Raw genomic sequence first — 19283 nt, 5'->3', positions numbered from 1 at the left:
GTTTCTCTCTTTGGTTCAACATTTAAAAAAGTGCATAACAAAATTAGTGTTACATTTCAACCCCTCCCACACCCTTCCTGCACATCAAGACTTATCAGATACTGCATAGAAATCAAAGACAAATGAGGATAAATCAGGATATGAATGAATTTTTAAATAAACTGGCACTGCTAAATTATTTGGAGAAAAGAGGAGATTAACAACATTACTGGGGCAGCAACCTATACATCAACACAATTATTAGAAGTTTTGAAGAGAAGTGGATGATGAATGTTTATGGCAGGAACTACAATACCATAAAGAACTGGCCTGAAGTCTGTGTGGCCAGAAAAATGGGAAATAAAGTTTGCTTCTTTTAGTCCATGGATTAATAATTCTTTTATAGGCAGTGGCACAATTACATACATGGTAATTGATTTTATTTAGTTTGAGTGCATGGATACTTGTGGCTGAATAGTGTTTTAATTGTATAAGTGGTGCAATCCACCAACATAAAACACCAGTTGTGCATTACAATGCAATACGCAAACCTGCCCTGAAAATTGTTTTTGCATGTCTGCAATTGTTTTAACCAACAGGTAGTTACCAATTTTAAGTCTTCAATGATTTATTTTGAACAAGTTCACATTTGTTTAACATTGTATGAGATAAGACAACTGTGTCTTCAGTGTCAAATGGCAAATTTTGGACCACAATGATTGCCTACTTCGCCCTTTCATTTTCCCATAGCCTAATGGGAGAAACTAAAATGCAATTCATCAAAACTGAAGCTGCAAATACTGTAACTAACAATGCACTAAACTGTAACAATACATGGTGGTGCGTATTGCTACAGTTTAATACATAAACTGCATGCATCCATTTCTGTACTGTCAGATGATTAGTTAAAATCAAACAATGGAAAGTCAAAAATGGGGAAACAACAATATTATGAAAAGGATATGCTGCTACTCAATATGTAGTGGAGATGTTAAGGTAAAGAAAAGCACAATGAAAAGACTGCTATGCAATTAAGCTTTCAGCCAAAACATACACACAAGACCATGACCACAACTACTGTCTCTGGCCACTTGTGCTGGACTGTGGACTGCAACTGACTGATTCTCCCATTAGATGCACTTGCAGTCCACAGTCCAGTGTCAGCAGCCAGAGACAGTAGTCATGGTCATTATCTCGTGTGTGTGTGTGTGTGTGTGTGTGTGTGTGTGTGTGTGTGTGTGGCTTTTGGCTGAAAGCTTGAATGTATAGCAGCCTTTTCATTGTGACTGTCTCTGACTCAATGTCTCCTCTATATGGTAAAAAGTAATCTATCCTTTTAATAATACTGCCACATGATAGGTTAAAAATAAACTAAAAAAATAAAATATAAGAAAATGAATAGCATATAACATGAGATGGAAATGTGGGGCATTTCGCCATCCTCAGCAAATGTTTGGGGATATCAGGACAATTTGTCAAGAAATAAGGACAGCACAGGAAATTTTGGGAAGGACAGTAACTCTATACATTTCTGAAAGTGCAAGCTCAGACGCAGTACAAAAAGAAAAGAAAAAAAAATTGGTGAAAGTACATACAAAGGCCCTTACAAATTCCATGCAGATGCAATAAAAGTTAGAAAATAATATGTGATAATTTCTTCGAACTGGGATCCAAAGCCTGAACAAAATTATTCAATGATGTCACTTCTCTTTATTTGGCTGTAATGACTAGGCAGCTTGGTGGTTCAGTGGGCAGTCTGCCCACATCACTAGTGCTGTGGAGAGGTGTGGTGGTTTCTGTGCACAGCAGTCCACTGTGTTTCAGCATGGTAATTTGCAGAGCTTATTGCAGTGTTGCAGCAACTTCTATGTTAACTGAATTTTGAAATATGATATAGTGATGGTCCACAGCTCACTTGAGCAGGATAGATATTCTTAAGTTATCATTTGATGAAAATTATGCCCAACCCAAGGCACCTGTAATTGAAGGTTGGTTAGAGGAAGTAGTAAAACATGAGTTCAAGAACGTTACTGGAAGACACTTTTCAGTACTGAATAGCGTTGTTTTGTCAAATTGAAGAATTCTGACTTACATCAAAAAATATTTGAGTCTTATGGGGAAGTTACGAGGTTTAAACACTGTGGTGGAAATTTAGGTAAAGTTACCACTGCCCATGCACGGTTTGGAATACAGCCGATCAAGACATCCAAACTGCCATTCGAAGTAACAGTGGAAGAGAGACATGCAGTGATAGCCTGCTCAGAAAAATTATCTGTAACATTACTGAATGGTGATTTAATGCATGTAAACCCATGTGCTAAATGCAATGAGATGATTAAAGGTCAATTTGCACAACCATATGCCATTGTACATCAGTACCTGAAGTTATCAACACATCATTACAACAGACAGCCACAGACCTAGTAGCATGTGACTCTCCCAACCATATCAACATAGAACGTTTACAGAGACACATGGCCCAGCTGCTGACTAGTAAGATCTCTGAATGCACTACCAGTGAGTTAAACTGCGGCTGCCTGCGGTTAACAAGTTCTGATCCCACAGTGCCAACACAAATATGGACAATCCTACAAACCATGAAGAAGTCCATACAGTCATCACCAATGCAAAAGAATTAAGGCCATCTGAACCTAATGAAATTGTGACAACCACAATGGTTTCAGCTCATCAGATCCCAAAAGATAATGAGAATCTAACCAATTCTTCTGCAGATGAGTCTGATACTACACATGAACCAGTCCAGAACAATAAAACTAAAAGCGAACTAATTCCTCACATGAAAACAACCTCTAATAACAGCAAGAGATTTTGGAACACATATTGTGTTCGACCATTATGAATAACCTCGTAAATTACCTCAAAGAGAACCGTCTATTGACACACCGTCAACACAAATTTAGAAGACACTGTTCTTGTCAAACATAACTACTTCTTAACTCACATGAAGTGCCGAATGTATCGACAATGATTTTCAAATTGATTCCACATTTGCAGATTTCCAGAAGGCTTCTGACACTGTACCTAACTAGCAGCTCGTAAACAGATTGCGTGCTTATGGAATATCGTCTCAGTTATACGACTGGACGGATGATTTCCTGTCAGAGAGATCACAGTTGGTATTAATTTACAGAAAGTCACAGAGTAAAACAGAAGTGATTTTTTTCATTCCCCAAGGTAGTGTTACAGGCCCCCTGCTGTCCCTTATCTATAAAGATGATTTAGGAAACAATATGAGCAGCCATCTGTGGTTGTTTGCAGATGGTGCTGTCCTTTATCTTCTAGTAAAGTCATCAGAAGATCAAAACCAATTGCATAATTATTTAGATAATATATCTGTATGGTGGAAAAATTGGCAATTGACCATAAATAATGAAAAGTGCAAGGTCATCCACGTGAGTGCTAAAAGGAATCCGTTAAACTTCAGTTACATGATAAATCATTAAGATTTAAAGCTGTAAATTCAGCTAAGTACCTACGAATTACAACTACAAACAATTTAAATTGGAAAGGATATATCGAAAATGTTGTAGGGAAGGTAAACCAAAGACTGCACTTTACTGGCAAAACACTTGGAAAATGCAATAGATCTAGTAAAGATACTGCCTACACTATGCTTGTCTGTCCTCTTTTGGAATACTGCTGTGTGGTGTGGAATCCCCACCACATAGGATTAATGGAGTACATTGAGAAAGTTCAAAGGGCAGCACATTTTGTATTATCAAGAAATAGGGGAGAGAACGTCAAGGATATGATACCTCATTCGGGGTAGGAATCATTAAAACACAGGCATTTCTCATTGCAGTGAGATTTTCTCACAAATTTTCAATCACCAACTTTATCCTCTGAATGTGAAAATATTTTGTTGACACTGACTTAAAATAGGTAGAAACAATCATAATAATAAAATAATGGTAATCAGAGCTTGCACAGTAAGATATAGGTGTTTGTTTTTCCGTATGTTGCTCGTGAGTGGAACAACAGAATGGTTCGATGAACCATCTGCCAGGGCACTTAAGTGTGATTTGCACAGTAGCCATGTGGATATAAATGAAGACTGAAAAACTGAGTCAGAAAACCACACTGTTATGACAACTGCAGAGTGACCAAGAAAGACATACTCAGGCAGCTGCCAGAGAAATCTAACTGGCAAACACTTAAACAGAACCCTGAAGAGATTCAGGAGCTAGAGCAAAAACTTTAACACACCAAGAAGATTCTCAAAACAGACTGAAGCAGAAAGTTTGCAGGGACTGAAGTTAGAAAGAGGGACATTCAAAAGCTGGATAACGGTGTACACATGAACATAGATAAGAAACTAACCTCCCCAGTCCAAGAACCAATGGAAACAGGGGATCCCATGTTTCTGATAAGGTGCTGCATGGTCTGAAGGTGGTAAGTGTGAGTAGAAGAATACAAGTGCATAAAACTGTGATGCTAAATGTAGACAGGATTGTTTCCCCACAAAAAGTTACAATGTTTAAAGGACTATTTACCTGCTGCCAACATTGACATAGCAATGATACAAGAAAAAGGTATGGCAAAAATAGTGGATATATTCAGATATGATGCAATCTAGTGAAGAATGGAATGGGAATATTGTTCAAATAAGGCATGGCATGTACAGCACAAATTATCTTTGAATCCAGAAGAGAAATAACTGCAAAAATATATGATCTGCTTCTTGCAAATGTATATGCTTCCACCAGAACCATCAAGAAATATGAGAAAAGCAACCTGTTCCATGATGAAACTGTCAAGTTAATACTGGATGCTCATTTGAATATAATTTTAGGTGGTGATCTTAACTGCATGTTAATTCAAGAATATCAGGTTCTAATTTTTAACTTTAATAGATACCTGGTGCCACCTCCATCCCCATGCTCAAGGATACACATATGTTTTCAGTATTTCAACAAGCAGATTAGACAAGGTGTATGTAACAAAAGGCTATACACAATGTAACTGATTTTGAAATTTGGCTTTCTTACTTCTTGGATAACTTTGAATTCCACATAATCATACCAGCTTACAAAGCTAAAACCTTCATGGGAAGGGGTCTTTGGCAACCAAACATCACTTTTGAAGGATAAAGAATTGTAATGTCTACCAGTTTGCAAAACCACAGATAAAAATATGCATCATGCAACACGACTGTATGAATGCATCTTGGAGAAAATATACCTTACACTATCACTTTTTATGCCTCTGCAAACTACAAAATGACTCCATGGGATCAATAGCATACAGCTCTAGAATAAAATATACTGAAGGAAAAATCACAGCCCTAGTGAGAATCTCTAGAAGGAACAAAAGTTCAAGTGCATTCTCTGACTGAACTTGTGCAGAAAATACATCAGTATACCACATAATCAGAAGACAAGAGAGGCAAACAAAAGTTACTACTTACTCTCAAAGACAAATGGGACCAAGAATACAATGAACGAGCTGCCACAAAAAGTATATGGTGCAGTATTATACAGCTTTTTATGCTGAGCCAGCAACTGTTTTGACAACAAGTGGAGTCCTTTTACCTTCTATTCAACTCATGGTCAGTCTGAATGATAACAATGACCTTGTAGCCAACATTACTGATGAAGAAATGTACACTGAGGTGATAAAAATAATGGAATACCTCCTATATCATGTTGGACCTTCCTCCTTTTGCGCAGCATAGTGCAGCAGCTTGATGTGGCCTGGACTCAATAAGGTGCTGGAAGTTCCATGCACAAATATTGAGTCATGTTGCCTCTACAGCTGTCCATATTCGTGAAAGTGTTGCTGGTGCAGGATTTTGTGAATGAACCGACTTCTCGATTATGTCCCACAAATGTTTGACGAGTGATCAAATAATTCACCCGAATTGTCCAGAATGTTCTTCAAAGCAATTGCGAACAATTGTGACCTTGTGACATGGTGCATTGTCATTCAAAAAATTGCATCATTGTTTAGGAACATGAAGTCCATGAGTCAGTGCTAAGGGTTTCCAAGTAGGTGAACATAACTATTTCCAGACAATATTCAGTTCAGATGGACCATGTAAACACAGTCCACATCATTACAAAGCCACCACCAGTTTGCACAGTGCCTTGTTGACAACTTGGGTCCATGGCTTTGTGTGGTATGGACCTCACTCTAACCCCACCATCAGCTCTCACCAACTGAAATCGGGACTCATCTGACCAGGCCACAGTTTTTCAGTCATCTAAGGTCCAACTGATATGGTCACGAGCCCAGAACAGGCTCTGCAGGCAATATCATGCTGTTAGCAACACATTCGCCTTGATCATCTGTTGCCATAGCCTATTAAGGCCAAATATTGTCATACTGTCCTAATGGATACATTCGTGCTATGTCCCAGATTGATTTCTGCAGTTATTTCATACAGTGTTGCTTTTTAGCACTGACAACTCTATACAAATGCCACTCCTCTCAGCTACTAAGTGAAGGCTGCAGCCACTGCATTCTCTGTGGTGAGAGATAATGACTGAAATTTGGTATTCTTGGCATGCTCTTGACACCGTGGATCTTTGAGCATGCAATTCCTTAACAATTTCCAAAATGGAATGTCCTATGCATCTAGCTGAAACTATCACCCCAAGTTCACAGTCTGTTAATTCCAGTTGGGCGACCATTATTACATCAGAAATCTTTTCACATTAATCAACTGAGTGCAAATGATAGCTCCACCAATGCACTGCCATCTGCATATGTGTGTATCACTACTGCACGACGTTTGTCACCTCAGTGTACACTACAATTAAAAAACCAGCTAAGAGAAAAATCAGCTTGTTTAGATGGCTTCTCCAAAGAATTTTATGGTTGCTTTTGGAATTTCATAGGAATGGAGTTAATCAAAACATATAATGAATTACTGGGGGATGTGCGGCAACCATAAATACAATAATGAAGACAAGTGCAAAGATGAAGAGCTCTCTTCATGTTAGTGGATCTAACTGTCAGATGTTATAATATGTTAGAAAATTTAAAAAAAGAAAATTACCTGTGTAGGGTTTTCCTAGTTTTCTCATCTATCAGGCACCTTCCCTGGTGGTGGATATGAGAATACCTCCCTAATATGGGTGGTAATAAGGAAATGAAATACTCAGGGAGAGCCTTAAATAAACAAGTCTACAAATAGGGAGTAACACTTGTAGTATTAACTATAAGTGAAGACAAAGTCTGAACAGCTACAGACCAAAAACAGCCAATGGCAATCATCAACTTGGTTGTCCCACTGCAATGTGGAAAGCAAGGGCACATAAACCATCTCACTGCAGCAAATCATTTGCATCTGTGATGTATCCTTCTGGAACTAAATTGTCTGGAGTAAAACAGTTCTCACTCTGATCTCTGTGCAGGGACAGTCTCGGAAGGGATTAATAATAGTAACCGATAAAAGAATAAAATTAAAGTGAATAAACTCTAGAAGAAAGTGGCAATGTGAAATGTTAAATCACTGGGAGTTTGTGGAAAACTGGAAGACATTAAATAGGTAGGCTACAAGTTATTATATTAGGAATGAGCAAATTTAAGCAGGAAGATGATTTCTAGAGTGGCAGTTTCCATGTAATGTAGTCAGACAATGAAAACAAAATAACTAGAGTAGGTGTCGTATTGTCCAAGGAATTGGGGAGCGGGAGGGAGTCAAAACCTACTTTCTGTACAGTGATGGGATAATGCTAATTAAACTGAAAGCATAATCAGTAAATTTAGTTGTCATCCAAGGATGTGGGCCAACATATGGACTTAGTGATGATGAAACGAAGTAGTCTATTACCAACTTGAGGTCATTCTGCAATATGTGAAATACTGACAGGATCTTAATATTATGGATGACTGGAATGATGTGATAGCAGATATACAAGAAGATGGAGTGACAGAAAGGTACGAATAAGGAACTAGAAATTAAAGATGAAGACACACTGACTTCTGCAAAGAAAAATATCTGGTATTCAAAAACACATTATTTCAGAATCACCCAAGAGGACTTTATACATTGCCAGGGGATACAGGACACTATCACAGTGATTATACACTCCTGGAAATTGAAATAAGAACACCGTGAATTCAGTGTCCCAGGAAGGGGAAACTTTATTGACACATTCCTGGGGTCAGATACATCACATCATCACACTGACAGAACCACAGGCACATAGACACAGGCAACAGAGCATGCACAATGTCGGCACTAGTACAGTGTATATCCACCTTTCGCAGCAATGCAGGCTGCTATTCTCCCATGGAGATGATCGTAGAGATGCTGGATGTAGTCCTGTGGAACGGCTTGCCATGCCATTTCCACCTGGCGCCTCAGCTGGACCAGCGTTCATGCTGGACGTGCAGACCGCGTGAGACGACGCTTCATCCAGTCCCAAACATGCTCAATGGGGGACAGATCCGGAGATCTTGCTGGCCAGGGTAGTTGACTTACACCTTCTAGAGCACGTTGGGTGGCACGGGATACATGCGGACGTGCATTGTCCTGTTGGAACAGCAAGTTCCCTTGCCAGTCTAGGAATGGTAGAACGATGGGTTCGATGACGGTTTGGATGTACCGTGCACTATTCAGTGTCCCCTCGACGATCACCAGTGGTGTACGGCCAGTGTAGGAGATCGCTCCCCACACCATGATGCCGGGTGTTGGCCCTGTGTGCCTCGGTCGTATGCAGTCCTGATTGTGGCGCTCACCTGCACGGCGCCAAACACGCATACGACCATCATTGGCACCAACGCAGAAGCGACTCTCATCGCTGAAGACGTCACATCTCCATTCGTCCCTCCATTCACGCCTGTCGCGACACCACTGGAGGCGGGCTGCACGATGTTGGGGCGTGAGCGGAAGACGGCCTAACTGTGTGCGGGACCGTAGCCCAGCTTCATGGAGACGGTTGCGAATGGTCCTCGCCGATACCCCAGGAGCAACAGTGTCCCTAATTTGCTGGGAAGTGGCGGTGCGGTCCCCTACGGCACTGCGTAGGATCCTACGGTCTTGGCGTGCATCTGTGCGTCGCTGCGGTCCGGTCCCAGGTCGACGGGCACGTGCACCTTCCGCCGACCACTGGCGACAACATCGATGTACTGTGGAGACCTCACGCCCCACGTGTTGAGCAATTCGGCGGTACGTCCACCCGGCCTCCCGCATGCCCACTATACGCCCTCGCTCAAAGTCCGTCAACTGCACATACGGTTCACGTCCACGCTGTCGCGGCATGCTACCAGTGTTAAAGACTGCGATGGAGCTCCGTATGCCACGGCAAACTGGCTGACACTGACGGCGGCGGTGCACAAATGCTGCGCAGCTAGCGCCATTCGACGGCCAACACCGCGGTTCCTTGTGTGTCCGCTGTGCCGTGCGTGTGATCATTGCTTGTACAGCCCTCTCGCAGTGTCCGGAGCAAGTATGGTGGGTCTGACACACCGGTGTCAATGTGTTCTTTTTTCCATTTCCAGGAGTGTATTATGGTCTAACAGACACACAGAAATCAGATTAAGTAATCAGACTGATATATGCAGCAACAATAACTTACTTGCATTGCAGTAAAAACCACAACGGAAAAGAAATTTCAAATTCAAAGTAAGATGTGAGGGACAGGCAACAGATAAATAAAAATAATTAGTACCAGAGAAAACAACAGAAACTGAGTGACATTCCAACTGAAAGACAACGTACACCAAACAAATAACTGCTGTTGAGGAAATCAAAAAGCGGCATAATAATTACAACAAAAGACACAACTGATTTCACTCACCATCTTAAGTTTCAGTGTTATCATGTAAATGACTGACAACTGGTTTTTGATGGACCTTCTGAGAGCCACATTCCTTCAATTCTTCTCATACACTGATTACAATACTACAACTAAACATTTATAAAAGAAAAATTATACATTTTCACCCCTTACCGAATATGTGCATGCCTTCTTGTCACTTCCATCACCGGGTCATCCTGGCCCTTACCACCATCAGTCTGACTGTTATACAAATATTAATGCAAAGTTAGTGCAAACCCACAACCACCTAACAACCACATACCAACACACATATGTTAGTAAGTATGAAAATTTATGAGATTAGAATATTCAAAAGTCTGAAACATCATGCAAGAAAGTCATTTCATGTGCATATTGCATGAACTTGCCTTATTGAAAAGCAAGATAAATGCAGGAGGACATAAATGCCTTTAGCCACCTACACAAGCTTTTTCCAAAATTATAATGCTATTTAGAGTGCATTTCTACAAATATATAGAAAAATAAGAAATAGTATACTTTATAACACCACATAACAAATGAATGCGCTTGTGTAATGAGATGAGGAGATAGAGGCACATACACAAGCACATTCAGTCTCTAAAATTAGTAAATACACAATATGTCCTTCAAATCTCACACATTTCTGAAGATCATTGTAAGACAATTACCAAGGGGGTGGAAAGGAGAGAAATTTAAAAAAAAATTATTTATAATTATTTACTTGGTTAGTGAAAGGCAAAGGCAGTAACACGCCTAGACTTAATTAATTTCTTACCAACATATTATCACCATGGTAAGAATCACAATTAATGCAACTCATTGACATACTGATTAAACTACTCTGTATATGTGTAGTCTATTAAACTGCTGTAGTTCATTTTCAGAAATGAGTGAGGAACTTTTCATGTAATATCCTTTCCTTCAATTATGTTTACAATAAAGGTTATCACAATAAAGATTTACTCAAAAATTGGAAAAAGAGTTCCTGTCTTCCCAACACATCTGAGAGATACTGTACCTAACACCAATAACAAAAAAATTCTTCTTCTTTTGTCCTTAAGTACAGAAATGCTATAAATGACTGTAACTGCCCAAATTAAAGTAATATTTCTTTACTTCGATAATTTTATAGGTAACTATAGTATCAAAAACTACTTCAGTTACAATGAAGTCAATCATACATACACTAATACTGCTTATTTTTCCTTTTGCAAATTCTGTTATCTTTGTGGAATTTTACACCTGAGTAGCACAACAATGCCTCATGCAATGGGAACTCATGATTAGATTCACTAATATTGTACCTCTAGCCCCATTGTGTGTTTGACTGTCATGCTGACTGCCAATAGCAGATCCGACACCATCCTGTTCATAACAAACTATTTCAGTCATCACAGCAGCAGGAGCACACTGTCCCCACAAAGCAATTATCATTCAGTAAACTACACATGAGTGTATATGAAGTCATTCAGGTGCCACATTTAACGTGATTCTAATTCTCTGATGGGGCAGACTGGGCTCTTTCATGGCTAATACTTTTCAATAGTTGCGTTTGATTTATTTGAGAGAAAAAACTTTATTACTTTTATATAGAAGAACTAACAGATAACTGTTCGTTTTGACATTTCCAATTGAAATCGATTCACTAATTGAATTCAATTCAATTCACTACAGTATAAGCAGGAAGATACAAGTATAAAACAGCTCTATGTTGCAGTTCATACACTGTTGTCTATCTTTCCCTAAAGCACATGCAAAGGTAGTTGTGTAATTAGCTAATTACATTTACGGGCAACTGTGATCATAACAGAAAAATCTCCAAATGTGTACTCCACATGTTATTAAAAGCATAAATATGAAACTTCCTGCCAAAGTAAAACTTTGTCCCTGACTGGGACTTACACCCAGACCCTTGCCTTTCACAGACAATGCTCTTACCAACTGAGTTATACAGACACTACGCACAACCTGCTCTCTCAACTTTACTTCTTGCAGTACATCTCACACATTCATTCATCATTCACAATGTCAGTCTACCAGAAAGTTTCCACATCAGCACACAGTCCACTACAGAGTGAAGGACTAATTCTAGAAGTATTGATATTTTCACTATTGTGACAAATACACATGAAATCAATTTAGGTATATGAAACAGTGCAGCAATTTTGGTTTATGTCACTCTTTTTAAAGTTAAAAATGGGACATTCCTGAATACAATACAAGTGATGAGCACACATTCTAAACCTTGTAAAGTTAATTCACTAAGTTAAAATGAAACACTTTTTGTGCTTATTTACAAGTATGACATCAATTCTATACCTACTACACCATGGCATGCTATGTACAGTGAATATACAGTATGATAAAATCAGAAATAACTACTATATTCAAGAATCTGGATGCACCATCCCCATCCACAACATTTCTACATAGCAAAAGGAGAAAGATGTTTCTTTTAATGAATTGAATGGTGAATACTGCACAGTCACATATACAATAGCAAAATGAATCAGTAAGAACTGCATTTTTTGTACAGGTTCTTGAGCAGTTACAAGATAGTTAACGAGTTTTATGTGCAACAAACTGCAAAATATTAAAAAATAGTCACATTTCTACCTAAATCATAAGGAAAGAGTTAAAGTAATACAGCTGTTGCTCATACAAGTACTGAGAAAGAATAGTGGGTAGCAAGAAGGGAAGAGTGGGGGAAATAAATTAAACTTGAAAACATACCCTAGATGCTCCAGCTGTTTCTCAATATCACCAATATATGGACTTTCATTCACAATAAGTTTTCTTGCTAGTTCTTCACACTGGTTAAATCTTTCTGACCCAGCCTCAATCCGGTGTTTGAAGTCATCAAACTTGTTTTGTAGTAGCTACAAAATAATGTTCTTCAATTAGTAGTGAAGGAAAATTAATTACCAGTACAGAAAGTAGCAGAAGAATTCAAGTATCTGTAAATGTGAATTTTGTGAAATGTGATCTATCTCATTTCATACAGTTTTTGTATCTCTTGATTTGATGCACAGTACGTATGTCAATGTATACTGAAAACTATTTTACATAATATTTGCATTAGTTTACAGACATTGATGTAATTAATGCAGAGCCACTTATAGTTTATTTCACATATCATTACACAACAGTTACATTATCCAAACTGTAAAACTGTCTCCTATTATTTATTCTACAGGTTGTCAGTACTACTTCAATAAAAATTTTGTACAGCAATTAACTCTGTGAATTCAGTATTTTCCTTTCTTTTAATTTATTTTTTACATTTTAATTCCTTTACCAACATTTTTCAGGTATAAACTTTTAAATGGTTTATGAAAATATCTATGTTAAGTACTGTAACTGGAAATTTTGAAGTCTTCAGTGTTAATAGTGTATGAAACTCAAAATTATTTCTTGAACAGACGATGATTTGACAGTCTTTGGGTAACATGCCCATTTCTAAGATATTTTATTTTTGGATTACACAGACAAAAACTGAACAGCTTTTAACCCGACACATTATTTTTTAAAAATATTTTCAAGAACATTTTCAGGAGCAGTAATGCTGGAACATTTGAGAGGAAACTTGGAGAATATTTCATGTAAATTTCTTGGCCATGTTGTTGTTTTATGTGGAGATTTCAATTTACCAGTTATAGACTGAGACACTCAAGTGAGTAATGTATGTAGTAAGGACAGAATCATATGAAATAGTTCTGAATGTCTGATCTGAAAACTAGCTTGAGCAGCTAAAAAGAGGACCCACTCATGAAAATAACATATTAGGTCTCCTGGTCACCAACATGTGTGAATTTTTTGACCCAGCATAGAACAGGGAATCGCTGATCATTAAACCATTATAGCATCAGTGTATAAGGATGTACACAAGAATACAAAGAAATGTAGGAAGATATTTGTGCTTAGCAAGAGTGTCAAGAAACAAATTTCAGATTAACTGAGCAGTCAACATAAAAATTTCACCCCCAGCACTGACAATGATGAGCATCAATGAACAACATTAACAGTATTGCACAACATGTGTCATATAGGTATGTGTCAAGCAAAGGGATGGGAAAGATCCACCGTAGTTTGAAAACCATGCTGGAAAGCTACTACAAAAGAACAGTGTGTCCCACGGCAATCTAAACAAAGGTAAAGCATCACAGACAAACAAGAATTGAACCAATCCGAAATTAACATTACAAGAGCCATACACAAAACATTCAATGCATTTGAAAGAAATACTATCAACCAACTTGACAGAACATTCTAAGAATGTTCTGGTCTTATGTTAAATCAGAAAATGGATTAATGACATCTGTCCAGAAACATTGGCATAATGGCACTGAAACTGAGGATGACCGACAGAAGATCTAAATACTAAATATCTTTTTCCAAAACTGTTTCACTGAGAAGGATCACAACATACTTCTTAGTTTAAAGCATCACATAAATGTCACAATGACAGATATCAAAGTAACTGACCATGGGATACAGAAGCAACTGAAATTTTTCAACAGGAGGAGGTCACTGAACCTGTCCCAATACCAATGCAATTCTAATTAAGAGTATGTGAAAGAACTAGCTCCTCTTCTAGCAGCAGTGTACCTTAAGTTGCTGGAGGAACAAACATTCCTAGTGATTGGAAAAAAAAAGCACATGTCATCCCCATTTTCAAGGTGGATCATCGAACAGAAGCATAAAACTATAGACATATATCTTTGATTTCAGTCTGTTGTACAATTCTGGAACACGTTTTAAGCTCACATATTATGACATTTCAGGAGACCAAAAATCTCCTCTGTAGGAATCAACATGGTTTGCAAGAATAACTGCTGTGTGAAATCCAGTTCACTCTATTCATCCATAATATAAAATCCTCATGAACAAGAGGAGTATTACAGGACCATAACCTTTCACAATACACTCCTGGAAATTGAAATAAGAACACCGTGAATTCATTGTCCCAGGAAGGGGAAACTTTATTGACACATTCCTGGGGTCAGATACATCACATGATCACACTGACAGAACCACAGGCACATAGACACAGGCAACAGAGCATGCACAATGTCGGCACTAGTACAGTGTATATCCACCTTTCGCAGCAATGCAGGCTGCTATTCTCCCATGGAGACGATCGTAGAGATGCTGGATGTAGTCCTGTGGAATGGCTTGCCATGCCATTTCCACTTGGCGCCTCAGTTGGACCAGCGTTCGTGCTGGACGTGCAGACCGCGTGAGACGACGCTTCATCCAGTCCCAAACATGCTCAATGGGGGACAGATCCGAAGGTCTTGCTGGCCAGGGTAGTTGACTTACACCTTCTAGAGCACGTTGGGTGGCACGGGATACATGCGGACGTGCATTGTCCTGTTGGAACAGCAAGTTCCCTTGCCGGTCTAGGAATGGTAGAACGATGGGTTCGATGACGGTTTGGATGTACCGTGCACTATTCAGTGTCCCCTCGACGATCACCAGTGGTGTACGGCCAGTGTAGGAGATCGCTCCCCACACCATGATGCCGGGTGTTGGCCCTGTGTGCCTCGGTCGTATGCAGTCCTGATTGTGGCGCTCACCTGCACGGCGCCAAACACGCATACGACCATCATTGGCACCAAGGCAGAAGCGACTCTCATCGCTGAAGACGACACATCTCCATTCGTCCCTCCATTCACGCCTGTCGCGACACCACTGGAGGCGGGCTGCACGATGTTGGGGCGTGAGCGGAAGACGGCCTAACGGTGTGCGGGACCGTAGCCCAGCTTCATGGAGACGGTTGCGAATGGTCCTCGCCGATACCCCAGGAGCAACAGTGTCCCTAATTTGCTGGGAAGTGGCGGTGCGGTCCCCTACGGCACTGCGTAGGATCCTACGGTCTTGGCATGCATCCGTGCGTCGCTGCGGTCCGGTCCCAGGTCGACGGGCACGTGCACCTTCCGCCGACCACTGGCGACAACATCGATGTACTGTGGAGACCTCACGCGCCACGTGTTGAGCAATTCGGCGGTACGTCCACCCGGCCTCCCGCATGCCCACTATACGCCCTCGCTCAAAGTCCGTCAACTGCACATACGGTTCACGTCCACGCTGTCGCGGCATGCTACCAGTGTTAAAGACTGTGATGGAGCTCCGTATGCCACGGCAAACTGGCTGACACTGACGGCGGGAGTGCACAAATGCTGCGCAGCTAGCGCCATTCGACGGCCAACACCGCGGTTCCTGGTGTGTCCGCTGTGCCGTGCGTGTGATCATTGCTTGTACAGCCCTCTCGCAGTGTCCGGAGCAAGTATGGTGGGTCTGACACACCGGTGTCAATGTGTTCTTTTTTCCATTTCCAGGAGTGTATATTTAAATGACCTAGTACGTATTATCGAAGTCCACAAGGCTTTGTGTGGATGATACTGTTCCATACAGACAATTTGCAATGTTAAAAAACTGTAGTGAAATTCAGGAAGACCTGCACAACACTAACATTAGGTGCAGGGATTGGCAGTTGACCCTCAACATAAATAAATTTAGAAATTTAGCACACTGCACATAAATAGGGAGAAAGACCCATTACATTATGATTACATGATTGTAGAACAATCACTGGAAGCAGTCGCATCCATAATATATCTAGGAGTATGCACACATAGCAATTCAAAGTAGAGTGACCACATGAAACTAATTGCATGTGCCAGACAGATTCATAGGAAGAATCCTCAGAAAGTTTAGTCTACCCAGAAAGCAGGTAGCATACAAAATCTTCATTCAACAAATACTTGAGTCTTGTTCAACAATCTGGGATAGATACCACATAGGATTGATGGAGGAAATAAAGATGAAGTAAAGAAAATCAGTGTACTTTGGTACAGGTCCATTTAGAATAAGCAAAAGCATCATGGAGATGCTCAGCCAAATTCAGTGTCAGATGCTGCAAGACAGACATTCTACATCACAGTGTGGTTTATTATTAAAAGTCCAAAAATGTACGTTCCTAGAAGAGTCAACCAATATATTGGTTCTTCTGATGGATACCTTGTGAAAAAACCATGAAGTTAACTGGAGATACTGAAGCTCACACGGAGGCTTATAAACAATCTTTCTTATCAACTGCATGGAGAGACAGATGTAGAATGTGTTTTGCATAACTAGTTGAAGATAGGAACCAATGTCTGGAAATGTCATAGAGTGACACACTATGAATTGTTGAAGTTATACAGGCCAACAAGATCTATGGCTAGGCATCCCTTTCAGCAGTATATCTTGAGTGTGTGTACTGAAGTACCACAAGTGGAACTTTACACAACAGAACTGACAGTGTACAAGGCCATTACAGGCCACTGAATGCATCCACACTTGTTGCAACATCAATGCAGAGATTGTTTTACACAGTGGTAGCAGACATGTCAGTGAACAAGCACTTGTTTGCTGCTGAAGTGAGTCCTAGCCTTAGGCCCCCCATAACTTCAATACTATGTAGTGTTGTTGGACAGATTTACAGACATCCTCAGTTTGTCCCTCAAGACACACACCAAAATCTTTCAAAGTCACTTCTAATAATGTCCAGCAATATCATTATAAATTATTGGGAACAGTACACAATATGCACAAACCAGCAAATGCTCATAATCCTGGCCATAATCTTCTGAAGACGCTGTCTGCTCCTGCTCATGAATCCATTGCTCAAGTGCAGCACTCTCCAAGAAGTACTCATGGCGATACATTGACTCCATCAAGCGCTGCTGCCGCGTAGCAGCCAGGCGCTGCAGTGTTCTCATTTGTTGCTGTAAGGCTTGTTGCTTACTAGCAATTGCCTTGGAGTCGGGATGCTGTGAATTAACCATAGCTGTTGCTGTTCGACCCATTTCATTCACTATGCCTCCATACGTATCAATTTCTAGCTCCAGAGCCTGAAACAGAAACCAATTTCAAATACAATACTGTTATACAGTACTAGATACATTTCCACATGGTGTGCCAAATACACTAGCAAACATCACTATGACTGTATGCAGGTTCTCTGGTCATATATGCTATTTAGATATGCCTCATCCAAATACTGTGTTAATAAATACTATTTGCAAACTGTGTCAAGCCTAAGCTCTATTATTATCAACACACTGAATAATGAAGCATGTCAGAAATTAAAAGTGGTTTACCTATAGAGTTGGACACTCAATCAATGATAATTGGCACTTTCAATAAAGAATAACTCTCTCTTAACTAAAAACTTTAATACAACATTCACGTTGTATAGTAATATTTATTTACTAGTTCGTTATGAACCAGCTTTTGGATTCCTAGGCCATTGAGAAATAACTTAATATTAAGCAGATACTCCACACAACTTCAGCAAGAGTTCACAGCTATACAAAGATTGTTTTTCGAAGATGTATGTTTTTTATTATTATATCAATACAAAAAAATACAAATAAATATTATATTCCAGCATATGCAAAGATTAAAAGTCTATGAATGTATATGCCAAATATGTTTTACAACTAGAGGCGCATACTACCATGTTATGTGCACAAACTGGTGAATATGATGCACAGGACAAAAAAACAACAGAGCCATGTCACCACCCATAACTCTCTTCCAAGAGCACTGACGTGGCACGAGTTTACAGGCAACAGTCCAATGAATATCACGTGAACAACTCGTCGTGCTAGTGTTGACCACTTGTGCTGATTCTGAAAACTTTTCATACCACCATTGCAAGAGATACCAACCATTTCCTCCACAGACTCTCCACAGTTCCTCTGCCTTTACCACACAGTGCCTGCTCATCACTATTGATGCCACCTCGCTGTAGACTAACATCCCTAATACCTATGGAGTTACCACTATTGAACACTACCTTTCCCAAGGCCCGACAGATTCCAAACCAACAACCTCCTTCCTAGTCACCATGACTATCTATATCCTTACCCACAATTACTTCTCCTTTGAAGTCATTACCTACAAACAAACCCAGGGTACAGCTATGGGCACCCTCATGGCACCATCCTATGCCAAGCTATTCATGAGACATCTACATGAATCATTACTAAAAACCCAGAATCCTAAACCCCTCACCTGGCTCAGATTCATTGATGACATCTTTGCTATCTGGATCGAAGGTGGGGACACCCAGTACACATTCCTCCAGAATCAACAACAACTTCTCCCCCATTTCCTTCACCTGGTCCTACTCAACCCAAAAAGCCACCTTCCTAGGTGTTGGCCTCCACCTCAAAGATGGCTACATCAGTACCTCCATCCATATCAAACCTACCAACCACTGGCAAACGTCCACTTTGAAGCTGCCACCTGTTCCATGCCAAGAAGTTCCTTCCATACAGCGTAGCCACCCATGGTCACTGCATCTACACTACAGTGACGAGCAGTCCCTATTGACATATACCAAGGGTCTTACTGAAGCTGTCACTGACTGTAATTATCCTCCCAACCTAGTACAAAAATAAATCTCCCGTGCATTATCTTTCCAGTCTCCCACCACCTCCCAAAGTCCCACTGTCCAGCCACAAAGAAGCATTCCCC

General features: G+C 40.1%; 1 protein-coding gene across 1 annotated transcript in view; it reads right to left on the bottom strand.

Annotated features, from left to right (window-relative positions):
* LOC126185174 (spectrin beta chain, non-erythrocytic 2) overlaps positions 1 to 19283 on the bottom strand; it is a 315568-nt gene that overhangs the window by 125730 nt on the left and 170555 nt on the right. Inside the window, exons 32-34 of the mRNA XM_049928020.1 lie at positions 17354 to 17650; positions 12486 to 12631; positions 9903 to 9971 (exon numbers count right to left, since the gene is read on the bottom strand). Of these exons, the coding sequence (XP_049783977.1) occupies positions 9903 to 9971; positions 12486 to 12631; positions 17354 to 17650 (512 nt within the window). The remainder of the gene's footprint in view (positions 1 to 9902; positions 9972 to 12485; positions 12632 to 17353; positions 17651 to 19283) is intronic.

Source organism: Schistocerca cancellata, chromosome 4, assembly GCF_023864275.1.
Source record: "Schistocerca cancellata isolate TAMUIC-IGC-003103 chromosome 4, iqSchCanc2.1, whole genome shotgun sequence".
Lineage (NCBI taxonomy): Eukaryota > Metazoa > Arthropoda > Insecta > Orthoptera > Acrididae > Schistocerca > Schistocerca cancellata.
Note: the sequence above shows the minus strand (reverse complement) of the source record. Positions and strands in the feature narration are given on the sequence as shown.